This window comes from Monodon monoceros, unplaced genomic scaffold, assembly GCF_005190385.1.
Source record: "Monodon monoceros isolate NGI ecotype Baffin Bay Population unplaced genomic scaffold, NGI_Narwhal_1 Super_Scaffold_6, whole genome shotgun sequence".
Taxonomy (NCBI): domain Eukaryota; kingdom Metazoa; phylum Chordata; class Mammalia; order Artiodactyla; family Monodontidae; genus Monodon; species Monodon monoceros.
The window spans coordinates 5,411,659-5,439,206 of record NW_021703783.1 but is presented as its reverse complement, the minus strand read 5'-3'; the positions used below and the strand labels follow the sequence as shown (position 1 = coordinate 5,439,206).

General features: G+C 50.3%; 1 protein-coding gene and 1 non-coding gene across 2 annotated transcripts in view; one reads left to right on the top strand and one right to left on the bottom strand.

Annotated features, from left to right (window-relative positions):
- ANO2 (anoctamin 2) overlaps positions 1 to 27,548 on the top strand; it is a 313,668-nt gene that overhangs the window by 69,863 nt on the left and 216,257 nt on the right. The window contains exons 5-9 of the mRNA XM_029205263.1: positions 4,831 to 4,982; positions 8,295 to 8,349; positions 10,697 to 10,748; positions 21,136 to 21,191; positions 22,322 to 22,363. Of these exons, the coding sequence (XP_029061096.1) occupies positions 4,831 to 4,982; positions 8,295 to 8,349; positions 10,697 to 10,748; positions 21,136 to 21,191; positions 22,322 to 22,363 (357 nt within the window). The remainder of the gene's footprint in view (positions 1 to 4,830; positions 4,983 to 8,294; positions 8,350 to 10,696; positions 10,749 to 21,135; positions 21,192 to 22,321; positions 22,364 to 27,548) is intronic.
- On the bottom strand, positions 7,753 to 7,825 carry TRNAG-GCC. The gene has a single exon. It is a non-coding gene; the product is annotated as a tRNA-Gly (tRNA).

The window sequence follows — 27,548 nt, the reverse complement described above, 5'->3', positions numbered from 1 at the left end:
ACGGTTCTGGTGGGACTCTGGCCTTTTGCACCGTTTACATTTTTCCTGGAGGTAAATGATGCTATTTGTAGGGCTTTGGAGCACCCCTCCCCCCATCAGGGAATAGTCAGGATTTATCCTGGTCCCATCCCTGGTCCCTCCAGAAACATGCCACAGGCCCCATTCCCCTTAGCTCGCTTCTCTAGGGAGCTCTGCCAGACTCACTGCTAAGAGGAGGTTCAAGACCAGCTCAGAGGTGCTCAGCTAACCGTCTTCCAGGACAAGGCCCTGGGGCAGGTGCTGGTTGTTAATCCGCATGGATTGAATACAGGCCCTCCTGGCCCCTGCCGGGACTGGGCAACCCCGCGCGCCCTTGCAGCTGGTGCCGACAGGCCGGGAGACCTTTCGGCCGGCCGGTGGCTTTGGGCGGTGGCTTTATTCTCCATCCTGGTTTCCCTCTACCAGGGCCTGTTACCTGACGACTGACTGTTCTGTCCCCGGCCTGGGCTCCTGCAGTGGCAGCAAGCGCTGTCGTCAGTGCTGGGTCCCCAGAGATTTATCATTCGTTCGTTCGTTTAACCATAGGGGCTGGTTTGACAGCGTCCTGCCTTCGTGGAGATTGTTTGGTGGGGAGGCTGGACATGAATCAAATAGTTATTCAAATAAATGTAAAATCACAACTACGATAAGTGCTGTGAAGGAGAGGAATTTGGGCCCTCGAAATGCTGTGAAGATGGGGCTTGACCTCGTCTGGAAGCCAGGAAAGACTTCCCCCAGGAAGTCACAATTGAGTGAGACCTCAAGTGTGAACACAGGTTGGTGAGGGGGAGGGAGAAGGCGAAGGGTATAGAGTACTAAAAATGCTGCCCGAGGCTGGTGGCTGGGTGCAGTGAGCAGGGGACCGTGGGGCAAGGAGAAGGTGGAGACTTCTACAGGACCCCCCAGGCTGCGTGGAGAATTTTGGTTTTTATCATAAGAGCAATGGGTGATGGTTGAAGACTTTTCCGCAGGGAGGTGACATGATCAGATTTTTGCTTCAGAAACATCACTCTGGCTCAAACGTGGAGACCGAATTAAAGGTGGGCGAAAGTGGGGTTGCCAGATAAAATACAGCATGCCTAGTTAAATCCAAAGTTCAAATAAACAATGAATATACTTTGTTTAGTATCAACATAAGTATGTCCTAAATACTGCAGCGGACATACTTATACAAAAAAATTATTGTGGCTCGAGTATAATTTTTTTTATGTGAGTATGCCCTCCGGTTGTCTTTTTTAATGAAAAAATTGTTTCATTAAAAGTTAAAATTTATCGTTTACCTCCAATGCACATTTAACCGGACTTCTTGCATTTTTATTTGTTAACTCTGGCAGCCCTAAGCAAGAGAGGTGGGAAGCCAGTTATTGCTGTAGCTGAAGCCTCCTTAGACTAGGAAACCAGAGGTGGACATGGGGAGAAGTGGACAAAGGAGAAACACCCTCGGTCGGTCCAAGTCTGTCGTTTCAAGGCATGTAGGATGCAGAGCCAGTCAGCTTCCCTCCTGCTCTGAAACTTGAATTGCCACGCACGTGCCCTTTAAAGACGCATGGTTACGGGTATGGTGAACACGCTGCAGGACACGTGCCAGGTTGGAACCTGCCCTAGATGACCTGTGAGATGTGTTGGGACACGGTGAACGGGTCATCTTTCTGCCCCCGTCCCTCCAGGCCCAAGGATGCCCCAGAGGTGAGCTCTTTGCGTCTAGGTGACCGACGGCAGGAGGGTCAAGAGCTTTATGACAGTAGGGGCAGTAGAGTAAGGCGCACAGTGTTTTTCCCCGATGTTCACTCACGTCGCGGCAGAGGGAGAGTAGAGTGAAGCAGCCAAGGTCGCAGGCTCTGCCACGAGGTTCCGAGGCTCCAGCACTTATTATCTGGTTGACACTCTCTGTGTGATCTCAACTGAGATTCTTAACCCCTCTCGTTGTTTTTTTTCTTTGCGGTACGCGGGCCTCTCACTGCCGTGGCCTCTCCCGTTGCGGAGCACAGGCTCCGGACGCGCAGGCTCAGCGGCCACGGCTCATGGGCCCAGCCGCTCCGCGGCACGCGGGATCTTCCCGGAGCGGGGCACGAACCCGTGTCCCCTGCATCGGCAGGCGGACTCTCAGCCACTGCGCCACCAGGGAAGCCCAACCCCTCTCGGTTTTTAGAGGCACGTCTTTAAGATCAGTGCTGATGTACATCAAGCCGGGTGCATAGGAGATGCTTAGAAATGGCCTGTGCTCCCAGAAGTAAACGGTCCCCTCGGTTCAGAAGGCTGGCTGCTTCTTTGTGCAGAACCCTGCCTGATGAATTTTTTGATTCACAGCTCTGATGTCCTTGTTCACACCCTTCGCTGACTTCCCGTCGCCTCGTGCAGCGGGATCTCCATGCACTGGTCTCCGTGTGCCTTTCTGCCGTGAACCGTCACGATTCCCCCATCAGAACCCGAGCACCAAAGAACCAGGCTGTGAACCCTTCTTAAATCCAGCTTGAACTTTTTTACTTTTTTGGTTGGCTTGGAATGTCTTTGCGGATATCTGTTCGAGCCTGATTCATTAAAAGTATGTATAAGGTGAGGTTAACAGAAGTATGATCAAAGAAGATAAAACACGTGTAGAGGCTAAAATAAATGCCCATCACTAGGGAAGTGACTAAACAAATTAGAACTCGTACCCACTGTGTCATATGGTGCCTTCATGAAGGTGGTTCTACGTGGACTGACTTGGAAAGACACGTACTCGGGATATATTGCTAAACGAGAAAAGCAAATTGTAGAATTATACCATTGTACCTGTGAAGTATGATCACAGGTGTGTTTGGAAAGGGATTCAGTTACATATAATATGTATGGAGAGAGTCAGTATAAAACATACTCCAAATTCTAAATGGAGATTTCCTATGGAGTGGAGGATGGGTTGGGATTGGAAGTGAAGGGAAAGCTGTTAACGTTAGTTAATATACTTTTTGGTTTTGGTCTCTTTTCTTTTGGCCACACCGCATGGCATGTGGGATCTTCGTTCCCTGGCCAAGGATTGAACCCGTGCCCCCCCTGCAGTGGAAGCGTGGAGACTTATCCACTGGACCGTCAGGGAAGTCCCTGGTTTTGGTTTCTTTGTTTACTAGAACTGTGTTAATTTTGTGATTGAAATTAAGTCAAAATGCATAGAGAAGTGTATCAGAAGAAATAAATAAACTGGGCTTGTGTTTCAGTTGTTAGATTGGGGAGGTTCTCCCCCTTCCCACTGATTATCATGATTTTATTAAAGAACAGAAAAACAAAAGAAGGTTACCTTTCTGTTCAAGTCCCAACAGAAATGCTGCTCTCCTTAGGAAGCACTTTTCTGATTCTTCAGCTGGACGTGCTGTCTCCTTTCTTTGAGCCCTCAAAGCATTTTGAGTGTCTTTTGTGGCATTTATCTCCATCAATATTGCAAGTGTTTTGTACGTGTTTTACAGCCTCTGTAGATTTAAGCATCTTAAGGATATCTTGTTGGAGAACACAGCCGGCTTTCCAGTCGGAGGGTCTGGCTGTGACTCTTATTCTGGTCATCTACTGCAGCAGGACAAATTAGCCCCAGCTTACTCAGTAAGACACAGCCATTTTGTTCCGTCCTGTGAATTTTTGCTCAGTATCTTGAGCAGAGCTAGACGGGGTGATTCTTCTCCACGTGGTGTTGACTGGGGTCATTTGGTGGTATTCGGCTTGGGGTTGAGCTGGACAGCAATGTCCAAGAAAGCCTCCCTCACACGCCTGATGCTTGGCAGGGTAGGTGGAAGGTTGGGCTCAACCTCGTCCTTTCCCTGTCTGAGTCCTCTCCGCACGTCTCCTCAGACTTCCTGCAGGCGGCTCAGAGCTTCAAGAGACCAAGGCAGACCAAGGCAGAAGCTGCCCATCTTCTTAAAGGGTGGAACTGGCATAGTGTCCCTTCTGCTGCACTGGGCAGGCAGCCCCAGAGCCTGTCCAGACTTAAGGGGGTGGAAACAGAGATGCCATCTCTTGAATGGAGAAGTTGTGTGGAGAAAAAATCTGTGGCCATTGTTAATCCACCAGAGCTTTGCTATGACAAGTACAACCTCTGTGTCTCAATGACAACATCCGTAAATTAGAAAGACCAGAAGCTATAGTGTGTGCAGACGCACTCTGTACGTTATGAAAAACCATAGGTACTATAGATACCAGTGATTATCTTGGTACTGACGCAGTGCTTTACTCGAGGCAGGTACTCAGTAGGTGCTTAGTACTTTGAAAGCAGACTCATTTATCAGATGTCTCCTAAGAAGAGCACAAGAGAAGTGATGCTGGATCGTCACATAGGGGCGTGGTCTGCTTGGAGAGTACAGACTTGGGATTGGGTTGACATGAGTTAGATCCAAGCAGTCGCCCAGTTACTGTCTGTGTGACCTTTGTTGACTCATCTCACCTTTTTGAGCCTTAATTTCCTCATCATAACAGGAGAGTAATCTTATCTAGCTGGCTGGGTGCAGTGTGCATTGGAGCTCATTTGAGTAAAGCCCTTAGTATGGTGACGGTCACACAGTAGGTCTTCTGTGATGATATAACAAAGATGTATAGAAAGTCTGCACTCGTCACCGCGCTCCTCCTTCCCTGCACTGGTCACCTCCATTCGTGCAAACAGTTGAGGGGGTTCACCACCTTGTGAAAGCAGGGGAGGAAGGGTAGGACCCTCCTGCTGGCTTCCCCAGTCTCGTCCTCTCCCCAGAGTGTCCCCTACGGGGGGAATCTGAGCCCCCTGCAGCTCTGGCTGTGGGTCCTTCTCCTCTGAGCGTTGGACGCGGCCTCCTCCTCACACCCGTGGCTTTTCCGTCGTAGAGGTACGTGATCAAGTCAGAAGGCAGCATCGCGAAGACGTTCAACGAGATCCTGCAGAAGCTGAGCGCACCCCTGAAGCCCCGAGTGCCCGAGCACAGTAACGACAGGATGAAAAACCTCTCCTACCCGTTCTCCAGGGAGAGAATGTACCTGTGAGTATTGGAACTCTGGAGGTGGGGCTGTGTGGGGGATGGGAAGGGACATCAAGCACCACTTGGGGCCTCAGCTCATGAGCCGAGTGCCCGGGTGCCTGGGAGATGGGGGAGGAAGCCTGCTCTCAGGGTGGAATACTCCGTGTGTCTGCCTTCCCAATCCCTGTCCCTGAGCGAGATGATCGCAGATAGCTCTTGAATGTTCATCCCGTGGCTTCTGGGAAAACCTGCCATTTCAGTCACTTTGCGTGATGGATGGAGAATCAGGGAGCAGACAGCCAGAAACTTCGGGACTCTGTGAGCAAAGTGGTCCGATACCTGTTTACCTTCTGCAGGGAGACCGCTCTGGTCTGTTCCCAGTCTAACAGGGTTTCAAGATATTGTGATAATCCAGAGAGATGGTGGATGAAGCTTCTGGATGTCTGTCTTCTCAGCTGCCAGCTCGTGCCCTCACTGACCCAGAGGAGGGGAGGGAATAGGTTTTCTTCTCAGGGATGGCCTTTTGGGAAGCCTTTGGAAGGGCGAGTCGTGGTTGGGAAGTGGGAGATGCAGAAGCCAAGCACTAATTCTGTTTTAGGAGCTAATGATAAAATAAGAAACTATCAAGAGTGGTAAGAGAATCGAGTGAGAGAGGGAAAGGAATGGGCTTGGAAAGGAAGAAAAGATACAGGATCTGTGCTTTTGGAGGAGATGGCATCGATGGGCTGTGTTTCTGCCATTCATTGGGTACCATCTCTGCCCACTTTGCCATGTTAGATAACAATTCTGTACACATGCATATGCTCCCTCATTGAGTTTTTACCCCTTAACGATTCTGGTACCAGTTCTGGTCACCAGTTCCAATGTGTGTGTGGGTTTTCCCGCACCACCAAGAAATTCTCCGACACCAGCTGGGTGCCCTACAATTCAACTCAGTTCTGACACTGTTTACCTGGAAATAGCATCGGGTTGCTCAGGCTGAGGGCTCAGTGTCACAAGACTGCCCCGCACTTCAGATGCCTGAGCAAGTCCAGGTTGCGACCTGTGCTTCTGACCGACTGGCTACAAGTCAGAGGTTCTTACGACCCCCTCCTTGTGTTTGACTAATTTGCTAGAGTGGCTCACAGAACTCAGGAAACCAGTTTACTCGCTGGATTACCGGTTTATTATAAAGGATGTTAAAGGATACAGGTCAACAGCCAGGTGAAGAGATACATAAGGCGAGGTCCCAAACAACGGAGCTTCTGTCCTCGTGAGTTTCGGGCTCAGCGTGAAAGCGTTTTGATTCACCAACCCAGAAGCTGTTCAAACTGCATCCTTTTGGATTTTTATGGAGGTTTCATTCCATAGGTGTGATTGATCAAATCATTGGCCATTGGTGATTGATTCAACCTCCAGTCCCGCTCTGCTCCCCCGAAATCAGCGGGTAGGACTGAAAGTTCCAACCCTAAATCCTGGTGGTTTCCCTGGCAACCAGCCCTATCCTTAGCGGCTTTCCAAAAGTCACCTCGTTAACATAGACTCACTGGTGGTTGAAAGGGGCTTGTTAGGAATAACACGACACTCCTGTCACCTTTATGGCTCTGAAGCAATTTCAGGAACTGAGGACAGGAGACCAAATACTGTAACAAAAGATGCTCTTATGGCTCCGAAAATGCTCAATGGCTCTTATGGCTCAGAAAATTCCTAGGGCTTGGGAAGCTGTGAGCACAGGGGATAAAGACCAAAATATATATTTATTATAAATCACAGTGTCACACTCCCATTGTGAAGTGGCCGTCCAGATATAACTATCCCTCTATTATGGAGAGGAAACCAAGGCCCAGGATCTGTCCAAGGTCATGAAAGCTTAAGTGGCTGGACTGGGGTTGGCACGTTGACCTCCTGGCCGGCTGTTGTTTTTGCACGCTGAGCATCCTCTATATCCCCCCCTTCCTTGGGCGCTGTCTCCACACCGGCGCTGGCATCTGACCGGCCACCTCCCACACGGCTGCATTCACTCAGCCCCTGTGATCCCCAGGCCAGTTCTTCACCCCCAGCCAGAATATGCTCTCCATCCTCTGAGTTTTCACAGCAGTGGTCTGCATGTGGCCACGTTCTCCTCTGCATCAATTGCTTGGAAACGCCCCCCGCCCCCATCCCCAGTGGCTGGGCTCCCAGGGGGCCGGGGGCATGGTTCAGGTGTCTGTGTGCCCTCCAGCACAGTGCCCTAAGGACAGTCACACAGGTGGTTTTTTTTTTTTTTTTTTAACATCTTTATTGGAGTATAATTGCTTTACAATGGTGTGTTAGTTTCTGCTGTGTAACAAAGTGAATCAGTTATACATAAACATATGTTCCCATATCTCTTCCCTCTTGCGTCTCCCTCCCTCCCACCCTCCCTATCCCACCCCTCTAGGTGGTCACAAAGCACCGAGCTGATCCCCCTGTGCTATGCGGCTGCTTCCCACTAGCTATCTACCTTACATTTGGTAGTGTATATATGTCCGTGCCACTCTCTCACTTCGTCCCAGCTTCCCCTGCCCCTCCCCGTGTCCTCAAGTCCATTCTCTGCGTCTGCGTCTTTATTCCACACAGCTGGTTTTTTGAGTGAAAGGTCAACATTTGAAGTTTACAACAGACACATGTCTTGCATAATTGGGAGTTTGGTATCTAATTGCTGTGACAACAGTGACAACATTAAATAAAATTTTGAAAAACAGTTATAAGCCCAACATCCTGAAACTGCACTCTTTTCTGTTGTTGAGGTTTTTTTTTTCCCAGCCACGCCGTGCGGCTTGCAGGATCTTAGTTCCCTGACCAGGGATTGAACCTGGGCCCTCGGCAGTGGCAGTGCTGAGTCCTAACCACTGGACAGCCAGGGAGTTCCCCGTTGTTGTGTTTTTACTCTCTTTGTCCACACACAGGAATCCTTTTTATATACTTTCATTTTTAAAACTTATCATAGTATCATGTTTTTCTATGATAGTCTCACTTTTTCTACAGTATTTCTAAAGTTTTCATAATTATAATTTTCAATGGCTATGTGATAATCTATCCTTTAGGTTTTGGAATTGCGTCTTAGCTCCATAATCTTTGTTATAAGTAAGTTTGTAATGAACATTTTAATTCATGGACCTTTTTTTTCCACTGAATTAATTTTCCCAGTGATACATTTCTATGATAAGTTTTCAGAATTACTGGGTCAGAAAGAGTGTAAATGTTGTGAGTGTGTGTGTGTGGCTTACACATCTTGCTATGTTGCTTTCTAGAGGTTTGCTCTGGGCCTGGGGTGACAGTAGTCCTAGGACAAGGATAATGAAATGAATTGACCTGCTTTCTTGGTGTCACCAGGTACAACATACAGGACGAGGACACCTTCTTTGATAATGCTACCCGTAGCCGCATTGTAAGTAAACCAGTTAACCAGGTGCTTAACCAGGTGTGGTGGGCTCGGGGCGGGGGGGAGAGAAAGCCTGAGTCCCCTTTGGCAGGGCATCTCTTGCCCTCCCTGCTGCCTCCCATCATCCTTTGCTTGGAGTTGCCTAGCAGCTGGAAGGAGCGTCCAGGAGCTTCCCAATCCCAGTATCGAAAAAGCCAACAACTCTTCTCACTCTTGGCTTGAGACGGGGGTCTCCTCTTTGTGGTTCTCCACCCAGGCCCTTCTTGGAATCACAAAAGCAGGGAATGTCAGGGCTGGGGGGGACTTTCAGCTAGTCAGGTGACCCCCTTGCTTGACTGTTGAGGAAACTGAGGCTCTGAGATGCAATGAATTGAGAAAAAGTTCAGGCAGATCGTTTTGTGTCCAAATGAGGGCTCATTGCTGGGCTGCTGAGTTTCTTTCTTTCATTCCCAAAGAAGTCCTGCGCGTTGCTGTCACGGGGAATGCTAGAGCTGGGCAGTTTGTCCAAGGACAGAATTACCAGCCCGTTCAGTAGGAAGCCAGCATTTGTGACTGTAGCCATTCTTCTACTGTCTTCTTGCCTTTTGCAGTCAAGGTTTTGGATTTTGCAGGATGGTTGATTCCACTGAAAATCTGCATAGGGCCTGGGCCCTGCGGCCCCAGTCTGAGCTGTAGGGCATCTCTGTTCACTGATCCATTTATCCCCTCCACCCCTGGAGACCATCCAGCCTATGGACAGAAGAGGGGAGAGAAAAAGGGACCCAAGGAACGCTGGTCACTTAGGCCACAGTGGAAACATGGCAGTGTGTTTCCCTTGATCCCTAGGAAAGAACTTAAGTTTCAACAGGAGGAGGAATAAGCGTTAGATACCTAGAGGACTTCCAAGTCAGCAGGGTGATGAGAAGGGTAAGAAGGGGCAGGTGACTGGAGGAAGATACAGAACATTTCCAAGTCACGCTGAAAACACGGCCCTGACTCTTTGCTTGTAGGATGGGCAAGAAAACACCTCAGGTCCCTTGGCCTAGTGCTCTAGGAAGATTTAACACGGGCATACGATTTCTTTTATCTTCCTACAGAAAAAAGCATAAGCTTCCCATTGTTTTAGTTGATGCTGTTACAAGCTGTAAGTCTCCCCACAGCTTGGGTCCCACGACTGGGGGGGACGTTATAGGGCACTGTGGAAATTACCCGATAATTGCAAAGTGCTTGTAGAATGATAGGCTGCCATATAAATGCTGTTCCTAATTATTATTGCAGTTGGATACTGCACCGCGTTAGAAGTGAATTAAACATTCTTCGGCCCCATTCTGCTGGAAGTTATTTATTTACCACTCCCTGTAGGTCTGTGGCTGGAACGTGGGAGTGTGAATGATGATGGAGTAACACATCTTTTCTCGTTCTGGAAGCTTCTTCCTTCCCCTCCTGCCCTTTTCCCAGTCCACCGCACATTGTGACGGGGGGAGAAAAGGGCCTTGGGTTTTGTCCTGGGGTCTGCTCCGCCCTGGGCTTTGGTCTGAGGACCTCACCTGCATCTCCCAGTAACCCCTTTCCCGTGGGCGTCTGGGCAGCCCGGCTGTCTGTCCCAACGCCGACTTCCTTCCTGGAGCCGGGAGCAGGCTTGAGACCCCTTGGAGGGCACTAGTTGGCCTGCAGGTTTACTCTGCCCTGGGTCCCTGCTTCCTTGGCTGGGGTGCTCTCGGCACCCCGCCCTCCTGAGTGAGCGACGGGGTCCCTGCAGGCCCCGCAGTCGGGGCTGTTGACCTGTTGATGGCGCAGCGGTCACGGAGCAGCAGCCTGCCGTGTGCCCAGGATGCACTGTGACACCTGGAGTCTTGAGGATGGGTGGGACCTGCTCTGACTGGGGAGGCGTGATAAGGACTTGGGGGAAAAGCAGAGAAGTGATAGCACCAAGGACCAAGATGTAGGTGGCCCTTTTCTAGTTGCCAAAGCGCTTTCATGGGTCCCCAAAGCAGCTCTGAGAGACAGCTCCATTGCAGGGGGGCCCGCGGGCCCTCAGGACCTGCAGGGAGCTCGCTCAGGACCCCTCAGCAGCAGGGCACTGTTGGGGCTGGTGGGGCGGGCACGCCCCCCCTCGCCTTCCCTCCCGGCTTCCTCCTGGGCCCTCCAGAGGGATGTGAGTCTGGGCTCCCCTTCCCTCCTGTAACTGCAGTCAATTTACAGGCTTTTCTTTATTTTGCGGGGCGGGGTGGCAAACGGGGTGTGTGTGTGTGAGGGGTTAGATGCTTTGTTGGAATGTCCGTGAGCTTGGCACATGCCTGCCCATCCCCCCCCCCCGGGCTGGGCACGCACCATGTGGCCCAGATGCTCATGGCCGAACTGTCATCTGTTTTAGGTACACGAGATCCTGAAGCGCACCACCTGCTCTCGAGCCAACAACATGATGGGTGAGGACCCTCCCACCAGGGGCCGTGCTGACAGGGGCTGGGGGGCCAGGGAGACTGAGAACAAGACAAACAGACGCCCGCATGGAGGGGATGCCCTGCCTGCCCCCATTTCTCATGGGGCTGGGGCTGCCCCCTGACCTTCACCCCGGGTCTCTGTCCTTCCTCTCCTTTCCTTGGATCCTTGCTGACACCTTTCACTTGATATCGAAAATTCATCTCCTCTCCCTTCACAGTCTCCATAAGGTTTTAATAACCACCCAAATCATGGCAGCTTTTTTTTTTTCTTTTTCGGTACGTGGGCCTCTCACTGCTGTGGCCTCTCCCGTTGCGGAGCACAGCCTCCGGACGCGCAGGCTCAGCGGCCATGGCTCGCGGGCCCAGCCGCTCCGCGGCACGTGGGATCTTCCCGGACCGGGGCACGAACCCGTGTCCCCTGCATCGGCAGGCGGACTCCCAACCACTGCGCCACCAGGGAAGCCCAGGGCAGCTTTTAATTCGTTTGATTTTAAGAAGAAAGGCATCTTAGAGGCCTTTTAGTCCAAGCCCCTCACTTGATGTCAGAGAAACTGACTCCCAGAGAGGGTGAATTAGTCTGACGGTACCTCTTCTGAGTTCAGCATCCTTGTCACCACTAAACCTGTCTGGCTAAACCTGTTTGCCTTGTGGTTTGGTTTTTGAACCTGGGGGTGTTTGTGTTTGAAGCAGGACCCTCAGTGTTTGGGAGCTTGCAGTATAAGGCAGGCAGTCCGGATGCTGACGGGTGGTGGAGGGGACACAGGCGGGGGGACACGCTGAGCTTAGGTCCACGCGCGGCGTCCCGTCCACACGGTCCCCCTGCAGGTGGAATGCTCTTTCCAAAGGGGCTGCTGTCACTCATTGCTCAGAACATCCCCTGGGCTGACAAACCTTGGGCTTTTGAGGCAGCTTTTAGGTGAAAAGAGTCACTTAGAGGCAAGTCTAGGGAATAAAGTAGGCCGTCAAGCTGAGGAGCAGTAACCACGATGGCAGTAATGATAGCTAACGTTGGAGAGTTTATGTGGGGTCCATGTGCTGCCTGAGGACTGAGGGAAGGGGTTGAAGAGGGATTCAGAGCAGGTGCCGTGTAGTGACAGTATCATTAGAACAGTGTGGGACCTCTCAAGGGGGCGACTGTATATGACTCTGCTCTGATGTATTCATGTCACGACAAAATTTTAAATACCACTCCAGTGTTAAAAAATCAAATCTTCTATATGGTGGTGTTTGTCTGGAGCTGATGAGACGAGACTCTGAGTGAGGCGATGCACTGGCCCCTCAGTCCCATGGGATGGACCGAAGCCCTCACTTTGAGCACTTGTAACCGAGGACCACCAGAGGCGTCAAGAGGTCTGAGGATGTAGTTTGTATTTTCCCATGGCCTCTGTCAAAGTTCTGGAATTTACCCTCACTTCTAGTCCAGTTCACTCCTCGGTTCCAGTAATCTGCCTTTTATTCACTCACACCCTCTTTGGTTGGACCAAAACTGCTCCCTCGGGTGTCACAGGTGACTGCATACTGCCCGCGTTGCGCAGCTTTTTCCTCCGTCTTCGTCTTCCTGTGTCCTTCCAGACCCTGTCACTGTACCCAGGGAGGATCCTGCTTCTCCTTCCTGGACCACACTTGCTTTGCTTTCTCTTCCTCCTACCCCATTTTCAAGGTTGTCTTCTCCACGTTCCCTTGGCCTCCTGACTCTCACTTTGCACACGTGCAGCTGTGAATTTCTGTTTCCCACTTCTCTCCCCCATGGCACACCAGCCTTTCCAGCGGCCAGCTGGATACCTCCACTGAGATATTCCCAGAACCTTGAAATCAACGTCTGGCTGTGCCCATTTCCATCTCATTCCTCTCTCACCCTGTCCATCTCTCCTGCCTTTCTTCCTGTTAATGTGACTGCTGCCCTCTCTGGTTTCATTCCTGCTGTTCCCTTTGCTGGGATGTCCTTCCCCACGTCTCACCCGGGCCCACCCCCAGACTGAATACCTCTGTCCCCCAGGTTCTCCCTTTATGCCCTCTCCTCGGAACTCCCATCAAGTTTGATGTCTTTCTTGGTGATTATCTGTGTCCATAGCTTAGACCCCCGAGACAGTCCTTGAGATGTGTCTGGATCATCTTTTATCCCCCAGTGCACTTGGCTGGCTGCCCTGCATGTTCTATTCAGTCAGCTTGCTTCAGTGAATTCATTAAACGTGCTCAGCCGGCTAGTGTCATAGCAGTAGCTGGTGAGTTCCCTGTGTTTGTGGACAAATGACTTAATTTCTCTCCAACCCAGTTTTCCCTTTTAGGCAAGAATTACGTGTCTTGCAGAGTTTTTGTAAAGATTAAACGAGAAACTGTTAGTTTGTTTTGTAAACTGGGAAGTCCTTAAAAACTAAAGTTTGTTTTGCGGGACAGCCTCCAGATTGTTGAAAAGCCATTAGAGACCCTCTGCTTTAAGACAGCAGTTTTTTTTCCCTTTGAGGATCTGTTTGTTTGTTTGTTTGTTTTCTGATGTCACAAAGTCAGACATCTTAAGGATTTTGTTGTTGAGTAGTTTTCAAAAATTTCTTTCTTTTTTGACATTCAGAAAACATAATATTGAGCACCTGCTATGTGTCAAATGATGTTCTAGAAACTGAGAGATGGCGGGATGAATTTGACCTACTTTCTGTTCTTGCGGGGCTCTTAGTTTAGCCACGTGGACAGACACGTAAACAGGTAGTTATGAGATAATCCGGCAGGTATGCTATTAGAAGCGTACAGAGGGCAAGGGGGGCACAGATTGAAAACAGCCAGCTCCCATGGATGCATCTAAATATCATCGTAAGTTATCCAGCGTTAGCTTCATGACTCCCCGGGAAGGTAGGTGTGTCAGGAATTATCATCCCCAGTTACCGAGGTGCACAGACAGGAGGGGTGTCTTCTCCAGAGCCGCATACTGAGACACTGTTAGAGCTGGGCCTAGAACCTGGGCTCCCTCCTCCGAGCCTATTCCTCTGCCTTTGGGATGCAGGGAACTCAGCGTGGCGTTTGGCTGAGTCCTTATGGGCTGTCGGTTCCACGGTAGTTGCTGATGGTTTACTAGCTCCTAACAAGGGACTGGACCCTGCTCGCCAGGAGAGGTGAACGCTGAAGGCCGATTCTCAGGTTCTTTGACTTCCGCCTGCGAAAATACAGTAGTACCCTTTAAGCTTTCTGGCCAACTTACCATCTTACTTAGAAGATCAGAAAGAATGAGGAATGTGGTAACATTGTGAGGCCTCAGGATAATACGGACCTTTGAGCCATGGGTAACTTTTGATTTTATTGCCCTTCTCTCTGGTTTTATAGAGAAACACACATGGGCTGAGAATTGGCTTAGATTTCCTCCAGAGGAGGGTTGCCTCATAAAGATAAAAGAAAAAGGAAGAACAGGACTGTGTGCGGAATTGTTTTCCAAGGCATTTTCATCGATCCTTCAGCCCTGGAATTGCCTTTTATGTGGTCGTTACTTTTGTGACCAGTTTACAGAGCTTTACTCCCTTTCTCATCGTCCTCAATTACAGTGGAAATTAGAAGATGGAAAAGATGATAAAGATCAGAAATAGAAGATGGAAAAATAAAACTAAAGATAATAATAATTCCGAATCACTCCCGTTCATCTGGTATTGTCACCGTCTTCTCTGTAGAAAATACACTGTTTTGAATGCCTACTTTGTGAAGCATTATGCTGCATATACAAGATGTATGTATTGATTTATTTATAGTCCCGTCTTGTTCCACAAAATTTCTGAGGTGACTTACAAGGAAAACAATAAAACAGCATAATGTAAATAATAAAGAAATAAGAAACAGGAAAAACACAAATTAAAATAGAATGTTGAAACTAGGAGGAAAAAATAGGCTACAGGGCTTCCCTGGTGGCGCAGTGGTTGAGAGTCCGCCTGCCGATGCAGGGGACACGGGTTCGTGCCCCGGTCCGGGAAGACCCCACATGCCGCGGAGCGGCTGGGCCCGTGAGCCATGGCCGCTGAGCCTGCGCGTCCGGAGCCTGTGCTCCGCAACGGGAGAGGCCACAGCGGTGAGAGGCCCGCGTACCACAAAAAAAAAAAAAAAAAAAAAATAGACTACAGATATGCAAACCATACGGCCCTCTAGCTTTTGCAGTTGGGCTGCAAATTTGACCTTGAACCGAAGTGAGAGGGGAATACAGTCAGTGGTGTAGCACTTCATGTCCTCAGCAACATCTTCTTATATAGAAATTTTTCTAAAGTCTCTCTAAAATTCCCTGCTTTCTTACACAGAATATATCAGCATATGGTCTCTCTATAAAGGCATACGTAAGCTTTTCTGTAGGATTCAGGATTATCCTTGAGAATATAAGGTTATTCGAGTTTCCTCAAGGATTACCTAAGTATTATTAGGGCTGTTTGCCCCACAGTCTCTGATGTTTTTGAATTCTTGACTCCGGTGACCTCCCTCCCTGAGTTTTGCTGTTTCAAGGTTTGCCGTGCTATTTAGGGCACAGAAAAACAAACTCGTTAGAATTTGGGGTAAAGAGAGCACGAAAAGGCATTGCAGAAGGACCTGGAGGATTCTGCCGTGGCTAGGTACGTAACCTTAGGGAGTCGGTTGCCTGAGATTGAGATACTTTTTCTTCTGGGTTCTCTGTTGTGAGAGCTGAGATAACCAGATAAGAGATCTCTGTACACATGAGGTCTTCCTGTAACCAAGATAGTAAGGACCCCTTGCATGTGTGTCATCGTATGCTTTGCAAAGCACTTTCATACTCTTTAGTCTCCTTTGATCCTTTAACTCCCGTGCAGAGTAGGTTCAACGGATATTAGATATTAACCACTTTCCCAACAGAGAGATTGACTTTGAGCCCAAGGTTAGAGATTTGGAGCTCACGGAAACCTGAGTTTCTTGACTCTTCTTCAGTGCTCTTGTAAATTAATCAGTTAATAAACGGATGAAGTTATTGGGAAAGGTTTTCCAGCGCAGGTGGAAGCTGAGGTCTTCCCACTGTGACATCCATTCATTCAACAAATATTTATTCGTATTCTACGTATCATTCATGTTCTAGAACTGGGGACTAGAGTAGGGACTCAGACAGACACAGATCCCTGCCTTTATGGAGCTCACATTTGAGTGGCATTTGAGAAGAACAAATAAGCCACGTGGCCGTCTAGCGAGAGAGATGCATGCAGGGAAAGCAAATGATACAAAAGACAGAAAGGGAACCACTCCAGAGAATCAGGTTAGGGTCCCAACAGGAGCAAATGACACACTCACATGACCGCCATTCAGGGCAGGAATATCAACAGAGAGACCATTTACAACGGTGCGGCCTGGCAGTTGGGGATGCCAGGTAGCATCGTGACCCGGAATTAGCGGGAGAGCCATTACCCTTCTGTGTACATGGTTCCCTGGGCTCTACAGTAGGAGCTTGTTGTTTATCCATCCTGTATATACTAGTTTGCACCTGCTAGTCCCAAACTGCATTTTTAACCCGCTCGCCAGGTGACTCTTAGGGACTCTAAAGGTAGACAGCGATGTGAGTGCAGGATGGGGTGCCACAGGCTTCTTGCCCTGCCTGCGTTTGGGAGTGGGAAGGGTAGTCCACGTGCTGGCCTTCTGGGCATCTGAATGTCGCTTCCCCGAAGTCCTCGAACGAAACCAAGTCTGCTCTGTGAAGGACTTAATCTTTGCTGTGGTCTTTCTAACATTTGCTATACGGACGTTCGCCATTTGGTCCCTTTCAGTGTCCTAGCCAGCAGTAGGGTCTCTTGGACTTCCTGTCGCCATTTTTTCTTTTCTTTACCTTTTTTCTTCTTTGGTGAAAGGAGGGGCAGCAGGATAAAAATTAGCAGAAGGCGGCAAAGAAAGGGGAGCTGACCTTGAAAAAGGATCGGCATTTGGTGACTGTCTAACTTTTAATTTGGGGGGTTTCTTCTGTAACCTCCCCAAGAGCCAGCTTGCCCTTTGCCTTTTATTTACCTGGGCAGTGAGGGATGGTGGGCTGATACACACACCATGTCCAGAGCCTGGAAGTACTTGTGAGTTTGGGATCCACAGGGTGGTGGTAGTCTGTGAGTCATCACGAGCTTGGCCCAGCCCGATGGTGCCTCCTAATCAACATAACGTCAGGTCAGCGGTCGGGTTCAGGACTGTGCCAGTTCACCCCGTTCTGGAATGCCTTTCAAGTGCGCTTTACCTTGGAAAGAAGCCCAAGCTTCCTTGACTGACACCTCTCCTGTTCCTTCATATGAAAGTTGTTGCCTTCTCATGGACAGAAAATTACAGCTTGATGGAGCTACATTTTCATAGATATTTCGGTGTCAGAGCCTTTAAACCAATGTATGCTTTGGGCATCTCCCCTCCCTACTCAGGAGACGATGTCTTAGTTATTTTGACCGAAGCCAGACCATGTTGTGTGGTGTAAACATCTGGTTTATCATTCATCCAGCTGAACTGGTTTATATTTTGTTAGAAGAAAAGGCTTGGGATTAAAGGCATTTAAGTAATTAAGCACATGTCAAGACAACTTGGTGATGGGTAAATATAGTCTCTGTTCAGTGCACTGTCTGGGGGGCTCTGGTTTAGATTTACGTCCGGCTGGAATACAGGGATGAAAGCAGAACGCAGACTGGGCCCTGTTCTGGGGGGAATCAAAACCAAATGAGTTTTCAGGAGTTGAGCATCATCTCTCTAGGTACCTGTCCTGGTGTTTGGCCTGGAGGGGCAGAGCTGCAGTCCCTATCACTCGGTGGCACTTGTAGATTTCATGAGATTCTCACCTTGGGAGGCGGACCAGAAACTGTGCTTTGGGTCAGCCTTTGTGTCCAGGAAACCAGAGATGTCTTGCAAGCTAAATGCGAAGCCTTAGGTTTTATATTCTGAGGGTGTTTTCAGGTACCAGTCCCAGGGCCTGAGCCCACCCTGCTCTGGTCCTTGACCCTGACCCCGGATTTGCAGAGGCCCAGTGTTGCTGGGCTTGGCAGAATCAGCAGAGCTGTGGCCAGTGCTGGGCAGAGAGAAAATGTGAGCCTTTTCCCTGGGGAATTGTGGTTCTAAGCAACAGGTGTGAAGTACCCGGTGACCTGAAGGGACTTTGGGGATCAGTAAAGAAGTCCTCGGTGGGCCATGCTTCGGTTGGGCCGAGGCACTGCTTCTCTTTGGGGCGAGAGGGGAAGGAAAATGTTCTCAGTGCTTTCTCTTTCTGGCTGGCTCCCCTTCTAGGAGTAGGAGGACAAAAGATTGGGTCTCAGATCTCTCTCCCTGGGTCTAGAGCAGAGAGGAAGGACTTTGGAAGTCATCCTGAAGAAGAAAGCTTTGCCGTTATGGCCAGATGGAGGATGCATGATGGAACCAATTAGCCCTTTTTGCGGAAAAGAAAGGAAAAATTCAGAATTTCAATTTTCAAAGCAGAGACTCTTTTTTTTTTTTTTTTTAAAGTTTATTTTCTTCTTTCAGACTGATTTCCATGCTTGTTTAGGGGTAGAATCTTGGTGTCTGAAGTCTGTGGCTGAGAGGCCAAAGCAGTTCCCATTCTTGGGTGAAGTTGTAGATAAACAGTGACTTTTCAGCTTGCCTCTCCCCCTCCCCATTCCTCTTCCTTTCGTGTACCATCCACTCCCTCTGCCCAGCAGCCACTGACGGAATGGCCCATAAGATACCACCTGAAGAGGGGGAGGTACACAGCCATGGGGCAGAGACACAGTCAATGACAGCATCTTGAAGCTCTGGCTATCTGGTTTAGGACAGTTCAGGTTTGATGACCTGAGTCGTCTTGGTTCCTCTCTTACGAAGCAGACTAGTCAACCAGAGTTTAAGTTTCCTTCACCAGCATGGGTTGCCAAAGAAAACTGGAGTAGCGGGTAAGTAGATGCCCGTGATACATGGGAAGAGATGCTGCGATCACTTTCGCCATAGGGCTGCTTACTCTTTTGGGTAACAACCGTTATCCCTTCTGTGTACCCAGCAGTGAGGCGGGAGCCCTGGGAGACTCCAGTGAGAGGGGCGTGCTCCCTGCCTCAGGTACCTTGCAGGCCTTTGGAGGGCAGCAAACAAGGCATGGACAACATTCTAGAAGTGAAACTGACATTCAGTGCCAAGGAACTTTATTTCAGATGAGACGTAGGGTGCATAGCTTTAGACCTCCGATGATTCGAGATCTTTTTTGAAGCTCTGGTGGCAAGACCCAGGAGTTCAGGTCGTCGGCCCAGCGCTGTCAGACGCTGGGCTACTCTAAGCAAAGCTGAGAATTAGCAGGGGAGCTCCACACCTGCTGAACTTTTCCACGCAGTTTGGCGACTGTCTTCAGGGTATATGCTGCCGCCTTGGCAACCAGGGGGTGGGTATGGGTGCAGGGATTGGGTTGGGTAGGGCGTGGGGTGCGGTCTGGCTGGAGCCCTGCCCGCCTGTGATGCTCCAGCCTGTATCCATGTCGACAGCTTTGAACCACCCCCCGGCCCCTCCCGGCTTGGGATCCCTCCCCTTGATGATTGTAGGGTGGCTTCACATTGCTGTGGTTATGGCTCTTGAACTGATTAATGATGCTCAGAGTGAAATTGTAGTCCTCGGAGGAAGACGAGTCTGCAGCTCCTTCAGCCCCGGGGCGCCTCTCCCCAACCCTTAACTCCCTATACCCACCCTCCATCCCCCATCTCCGCCCCCTCCACCCAGTTATTTCTGATGTTTTCTGTGCATGCCGAGGAGGAGACGTAAAATCAGGAAAGGACTGGCCCTTGGGTGAGGCCGCAGCCCTGAAATCTCAGCTCTCAACTCACTGGAAGAGTGGCCGCTTCTGCCAGGCGCCCCTGCAGCCTCCTGAGGGCCTCTGCTCCCCCGTGGGCCCCTGGCCAGCCGTTCTGGCATCCCAGGGGAATAGGGGCCATGGTTTGAGGAAGCGGAGGCTGATGGAGGGAGGAGGATTGTTTGAGAACCTCTGAGGCTCCGGGCACGCGATGGGGCACTGACTGGGTGCGGGAGGTGGAAAACCATGAGTTTTCACGAGTCGCTGTCATCTAGCTTTGTCACGCAGCCTGGCCTGTCTCTCCAGGCTCGTTTGCAAATGCAGATTACTTAGCATTTGGATGTCATGGGTGTTTCCGTCCAAAATCGAATTTCTCCTCTTCACACTACTGTCTACAGCGTCTCCGGAAAGAATGGTTCAGGGCAGAAAGCGTGCTTGAGATGAGGGAAATCATTGTGTATCAGAGACCCCGCCCCCTGCCGCCCCCCTGCCCCCCACTGAATGTGCATCCCCGCAGGCAGGGTCCTCGAGCTGATGAGATATGATCCCTTCCATCTGGGAGCCAGCAACCCAGGGCAGACTGTCCGGAGTGACAGAACATACAGGGCATGCTATAGTCTCTGAATCCAAACATGAATGAAATGAGGGAATAGTAGTGGCTCTGTGCTGAACAGGAGCTTCTCTGTGGTGAGTATATTGGAGTTACAGGGATGGAGCCACTCCTTCACGTAACATCTATTAAGTAGGGTCTGCTGTGTGTGCCCAGTGCTGTGGAATACTGTCGGGATTAAAAAAAAATGGATCCCCTGTTACGCGGTGTTCCGACTTTGTGGTCTCAGGACCTCTTTACACTTTTAAAAATTATCGAGAGCGCCTACAGGGCTTTCATCTAGGTGCGTTATATTGATCAATATTTGTTATATTTGAAGTTAAAATTGAGAAAAGTTTAAAGTACAAGGATACGCAAGCCCACATTCCATTAGCTGTCCGGGGATGATGTCATCACAGGTCACAAAACTCCACTGTAGACTCGTGAGAGAATAGGAGTATAGAAGCAAACAGTGTCTTAGTACTACTATAAAAATAGTCTGACCTTATGAACCCCCTGAAAGGGTCATGGGGACACCTGGGGTTCCCCAGGTCACACTGCCCTAGGGATCTAATGGTCCAGGCAGGTCAGTCGTGGACCATAATGCACGCTGCCTTGTGAAGGAACAGGGAGGGGCCGGAAGTGAGTTCAGATGAAGTGCGGTGGGATGCTCTGACGGACAATGTTTATTGATTATAATCCCTGTGGTCATTCCTGTGCCGGTCACTGAACACAGATACTCTCAGCGCACGGCTGTGGCCATGGAGGCGGTGGTGGTGAGGGTTCCGGGACCAGAGGGATCTGAGTGTACGAGGACAGGACAGACGTGACGTTTGAGAGAGCGTATCTGCTATTTAATCATAACTTTGCATTTGGGAAATGAAAAAGTACTGTTCTTATGCTGAGAAGTCAGGCCCGAAAGGAACTTCTCGACCGGGAGGAACTGGAGGGGTAGGGGTTCGCAGCTGAGTGGTGGGGCTGGGGGAATTAGTATTTATCAGAAGACCAAGGTCAAGTTGAGAAACCCCTGCCCTACAGTTACCGTTTTCATCTTCCTTCTTCTGCAGGTATTAATTCTCTGATAGCAAATAATATCTACGAGGCTGCCTACCCCCTGCACGACGTGAGTACCGCCTCCATCAGTCAGCAGGGTGAACACTGCAGGCGACATGGTGGTGGATATACGGGCGGGGAGGCAGGAGGGAATGACGACGCTGAACCGCCTGGGCTGGCTCCGGACCACTTGTGAATGAAAATAATCCCCAGTTGATTTTTGCCGGTTGTCTCAAACTGTTTCCGTTATTTCCCCGATGGCAGAACGAACTGGTTTTTGTCTGGGCTTCCCCGCACTCCCTGCCTTGATTTTGGGGGAAGGTGTGAGAAGACAGATAACGGCGTGTGGAGGGTTAAAGGGAGATGGGGAAGGTGGGTGGATAGGGGGGAGCGCAAGTTCCAGACCTGGATAATAACGCAGGCTGGACCGTCAGGCCCTCAAATGACTGAAAGTGATATTTTATACGTGATAGCTTTGTATGGAAGTGAAATTCCTCGTTCTGTGCGAGGATGTATTAAGTGTCAGATCTTTTTTCTATCTTGACATATTTTAAGGATGTCTCTCAAAATCCCTCATACTGTTGTTTGGTTAAGAAAACAGAGAGACTGTAATTAACGCTTTTCTTGGCTGCGAGGAATGTTATAAACATCCTATGACATCATGCAGTGATATTCTTCAAGATGATTCGTGAGGAACTGAACTGGCCCGTGAACTCGGTGTCCCCAGGCTGCCCTGTCCACCCCATCGGTCGCTTTAGCATCTACCCCGCAGCGGTACCAAATGAGACCCCAGGGGTGGGGACCCCTGAGTGCCCGCAGGAATTTCCCAGGTGACCTTTTCTCCTCGCCAGCATCCTTGCTGTGAGCACACGCGAATTGAGGTTCTGCCGGGTATGGCCAGGGCGCAGGGGTGTTTTCCTGATGTGCTAGTCCGTTTCCAGGTCGGGCTCTGCTGTTGCATTTGCTGTGAGGAGGTGCAGGGGGGTCTCTGAGGCCTGTAAGGGGAGCTACCCTGGGTGAGAAGCTGCCCACAGGAAACACAGCAGGTGCTGGTGACCAAGGAAGTAGACCGGTGTCTCCTTACGTGTCATGCTCTTCACCTTCCTTAAATGGGAATGAAAGAAAGGGATAACGTTAGAAAATTTCAAAGAAAACCCTGTCTCTGTTTTTGATCATTCCGTTGGCTTTCTCCTCCTACAGGGTGAATATGATAGTCCAGGGGGTGACGTGAATGACAGAAAGGTAAGCCAGCCTGATGCTGCGCTCGAGGACCACGCGGGGGTGGGGGGCTGCGTAGACGTGTCCTGCGTGTTCTGTTTACTGCTTATCTATTCCCAGCTGTTCTTCCACAGCTCGCTGTCCCCAGGCGTTTGGAAATGTGAGGGCATTTCTGGTCGTTGACGTGACTGTGTATGGGGGTGCTGTTGACATTTAGTGCCTGGTGGACCAGTGATGCCAACCATCCTGAAATACATCCCACAGTCACACACAGAGGCAGTATCCCTGCCCCTGATGACAAGAGAGCTTTGGCTGAGAAACACTGAGCATCCAGATCCCTTCATTGATAGATGGGGAAACTGAGGCACAGAACGATGGTGCACCTTGCCCATGATGACACTGCTACCATAAACAGAGAAGGGGCTAGTGCCCCTCTGACCCTCAAATCTAGTGTTCCTGCTAAAAATACACCAGTATCCATGCCGTTATGGCTTGTTTGGGGAGGGTCGCCCTTAAGTTACTCTTATCCTCTCTGTCGAGGCAGACAGGTAGGGCACAGCCATTCCCAAATGATAGATGAGAAACCTGCATATTCCGGGCGGCTAGAAATAGGTTATATTTAAGGGAGGGAAAAGGGTCCCTTTGGAGGATCCCCCCTATGCCGGTCACAGCTCCTGCCTGGACAGCTCTTGTCCCCAGCCCTCCATCTAGATCCTGTTTCTTCTGTTTCCTGGTACTGTAGGAGCATGGGTACCACCCTTCCCACCACGGCACGATGCTCTGAGCATCACCCAGCCTCTTTAGTGGGGGCTGCCCGCCTGGCCATCGCCCTCCTGCCATCCTCCCACCCAGGTCCCCCAGCCTTCAGCGACTCTGGTGAACAGACGAGGGTGGGCGAGGATGGGCGAGGGTGGGCGGAATGAGGAATAGGAGCCCGTGTACCCCCTCTCCCCACCCCCACTCTGCTGTCTGGAAAATCATTCATCCCCCAAGTTGCTTTTGAGCAACCTTCTTTTTATCCAGCCTATTAGTCCCTGTTATGAAGTGTTAAAAACATAAAAAGGTCTTTTCCAGAAATACTGCTGTGATTGCTTACATATGTCCCCTGCTCTGCCTGCCCAGGGAATCTGCTGTAGTTTTTCCATCTTTTAACCTCATCTGTTTTCTATCTGATGCTAATAGTCTCAGTGGTGTTTAATTTCCTGAAAAGTCCCGGATCAGATTTAAAGGAAAAGGAGGAAGCCTTTCTCCCCACATCTCACCTCCCTGGCCCCAGCCATTTTCTGTCCTCCTACTTTTTCTTGTCACATTACTCCCCTTTAAAGAGCGATCACCACCTACTGCCCACCTAAGTGACCCCCTGCTGGGTGGGTGGTAACCCTCAGCCCCTCAAGGTAGAACACTTTACAGGAACATTCCAGAGATCAGGAGCACACAGTACTCCTGGGAAAACTCAGCCAGCCCCCGGTTACCTGCACAGAGGCAGAGAGAAGCAAATTGTAGACCATCCAAAATATATGTACCTTTGCCTGGAACGATATTATATTATCGTTAACAATAAAACCTTTTAACAAAACGTTTCCCTCCCAGGAATTGTTTCGCTTAGGCAGTGCTGCCTCCTCCCAGTGCACACCCCAAAGGATGGAATGGGTAGAATCTGGCAGGCAGAGAGAGGCCAGCCAGGACAGAGCTGCATCTTGGTGGTGGCTCGGTGAAGGTGGACAAGTGTCTTTGGAAGACAAGCAACCCATTCCTTGTGGCTTTTCCTTGGGTTTGCCAGCCAGTCCTGGCCTCCTTGTTTTCCTCTGCCGGGGTCGTGGTTAGGGAAATAACGTTTGCTGTGATGGGAAATAAGAGAAACCAGGAGTGAGAGTGAAAGCTTTTTTCTGTCCATTTGGCTTGGGAAGCGGATACCCAGCACGGCAAGGAGACCGGTTCCGACGTCCATGAGATGATTGTCCCGTCAGGACTAAAACCCTGGTGTCCAACTTCCAGCCAGTGCCACCACCAGGTGGACACGGTCTTTCATGTATGGCAAGGGGACCTCTCACTGCCGTGCTGGCTTCCTTCCTAGCGCTTCAGAGGCATATGGGTGGGACCTAAAAGGTATCTTGAAAGAACCAGCCGAAATCTCTGTATATGTGCAGCACATTTATTTGTATGTGTTACATTGTAAGAGTCTAGTGTTCTTCCAGAGGGCTGCGGGAAGGATTTTGGTTGGGTGCAAGGGAGAACCCTTGAAGTTGGTGCTGGAGGAGGTGGAGAAGGGTTGAGAACTGATGGGAGATCGCCCCCTGGGGGCCTTTAGGGGTGATCCGCCCATCCTGCCCGTACCTGGGGTTCGCCTCCTTCTTCCCTGCGATTTGTGGCTGTTCGGGGGATGTGCCTCGTAGGCGGAGAGCCATCTCCTTCCCCGCAGCTCGCCTAGTGCGGCCTGCAGTCTCGATGACTCAGCCCCCTCCCAGAGGGTAATTCACGAGAGGCTCCCTCCCTCTGGAGAGCAGGGGTTTCTTGCCTTTCTAGAGAGCTGGGCTGCGAGGGTGTGGATGGGCCCCTCCCACTGCCAGCAGCCACCTCATTCCACGTCTGCCAGACTTACCTGCTTTTCTCAGGCATCCCAGGGGAGGGACTGTCACCATCTTCCAGGGGCTGACTGAGTCCCCCCAGCTCCCCGTGGCTTCCCTGCCCACTTACAGGGAACCCGAAGCACGACCTGGAAGATACTCGTCTTAAACTTTAGAAGCTTTAGCGGTTTCTAAACCCTTGGTCCTGAATTTTCCAGCTTTTGCAGGTGATTATCTCCTCTAGTGGGCAGTTAAAAAGTCAGTCTTGTCTTTCTGACGGGAAAGGTACTTTTCTTCTTGGTTTCACTTGAGGACTAGTTTTCCCATCCTGCACAACTCCCATTTTACTAATGGGGAAGTGACCTGCCAAAAAACCCAACAGGTCATTGCAGGATCCGGAGGTAGAATTCCATCCTCTCCCATCCTGGTCCACCCTGTCCCATCAATGCCTCTGAGCCGGCTACAGCTGGCGTCCTTCTGTCTGTCCCAGGTCCGGCTGCTCTCTGAGGAGCTTGTGGCCTCAGGGAGGGCCCCGAGTCTCGTGCATCTTGCCGTTCTCTGGCATCGCAGATGGTTTTAACAGTTGAGTTCTTTATTAGTCCCATGAAATACTTAAGCCAACTGACCGATGTGACCCTAGGAAGCCGACCTGGCCTCCTGTATGCTCTGATCCATCAGATGGTGTGGTCCCCTTGTTGCTTCCTGCCCTAAAGGTTTGGGGTCAGACCCACGTGCTTGGAATTACATCTGAGGCCTCCGAAATAAGGCTCTGTGAGAAGGAGCTGCAGAGCCTCCTGGCTCTGTTCGCAGGCTTGGCCGGTAGGTGAAGAGGACATGGCATAACTCTGAGGGAGAGAGTGTGTTTGCTAGGAGCTCATTAGAAAGTTCTAGACTCTGCAGGTTTAAAGGGACTGTTGCAGGTTACCCTGGTTGTCCTCTTGCACTTGACGCACACAGGCTCATCCCTGTTGACTGCTGGTCTGTCCCAGGACCCTGTAACCCGGGGCTTAGCCCGATCCACCTGGTCTCGAACTGTGTGATTAAACATTTGTAGAGACAGGGAAGGGTCTACAGCACCCTCCCTCCCCTGCAGAGCTGTGCGAGCTGGCCTGGCAGAGCCACGTGGGCGGTGTGCAGGCATCGTTGCATCACCTTCCAGGTTTGGAGCCCTGGAGCTCCAGCTCTTGCAGGGGTTGCCTGGTGATCTCCTCTGCTGTGTCCATCTGGCCCGTCTGGAACCACTCTTGTCAAGGTCAACCATGGGTCACTGGGTCCAAGGTCACTTCTTGGTTCTCCTCCAGCCCGACCCATCAGCCGTATTTGACCCAGATGCTCACCTTCTTCCCTTGGGATCCCATGGTCCCTTGGCCTCCAGGAGACCACCCACTTCTAGTTCGGTGCCGTGTCACCATTGTTCCTCTGGCGCTTCTGCTGCTCTTCATCATCCCCTTGACCTCTGAACGGTGGAGCACCCAGGGCCCTGGCGTCACGCCTCTTCTCTACCTCTCTCTTTGACAGTTGCATCCGTAACTTGATGACTTTACAAATCATGTCTTCTCTGACTCTGGACTCTCCTTTGAACTCCAGACTTTTTCTTTTATTTTGCGGTACGCGGGCCTCTCACTGCTGTGGCCTCTCCTGTTGCAGAGCACAGGCTCCGGACGCACAGGCTCAGCGGCCATGGCTCACGGGCCCAGCCGCTCTGCGGCATGTGGGATCTTCCCGGACCGGGGCACGAACCCGTGTCCCCTGCATCGGCAGGCGGACTCTCAACCACTGCGCCACCAGGGAAGCCCCCCCCCCCCCCGAGTCCTTTCTAACTGGGGTTATGTCCCAAGATTCTCCCCTTGCTCAGCGCCAGCCTTCCGGCTTCCCTCTTCATCCTAGGACGTGCCCTTTCCTCTAGGCCTTGGCACAGAAGGAGTGTTCTTCTAGCTGCAACATAGCTACTTCCTTCAGGTCTCAGCCCAAATGTCACCTCCTCAGAGAGGCCCTCCCTTGCCATCCTTTTCTTTTTTTTTTTAATACCTATCAATAATTACTTTATCTTTTAAATTATTTTGTTATTTTATTTTTTATCTTTTAAAAAAATTTATTGGAGTATAGTTGATTTACAATGTTGTGTTAGTTTCAGGTGTACAGCAAAGTGAATCTGTTATACATATACACATATCCACTCTTTTTTAGCTTCTTTTCCCGTACAGGTCATTACGGAGTATTGAGTAGAGTTCCCTGTGCTATACTGTAGGTCCTTATTAGTCATCTATTTTATATATAGTAGTGTGTATTTGTCAATCCCAACCTCCCAGCTTATCCCTCCCCACCTTCCCCCTTGGTAACCGTAAGTTTGCTTTCTACATCTGTGACTCTATTTCTGTTTTGTCAATGAGTTCTTTTGTACCATTTTTTTAGATTCCACATATGAGTGATATCATATGGTATTTGTCTTTCTCTGTCTGACCTACTTCACTCAGTGTGACAATCTCTAGGTCCATCCATGTCCCTGCAAAATGGCATTATTTTGTTCTTTTTTATGGCTGAGTAATGTTCCACTGTATATATGCACCACATCTTCTTTATCCATTCCTCCATCGATGGACATTTAGGTTGTCTCCGTGTCTTGGCTCTTGTAAATAGTGTTCCCT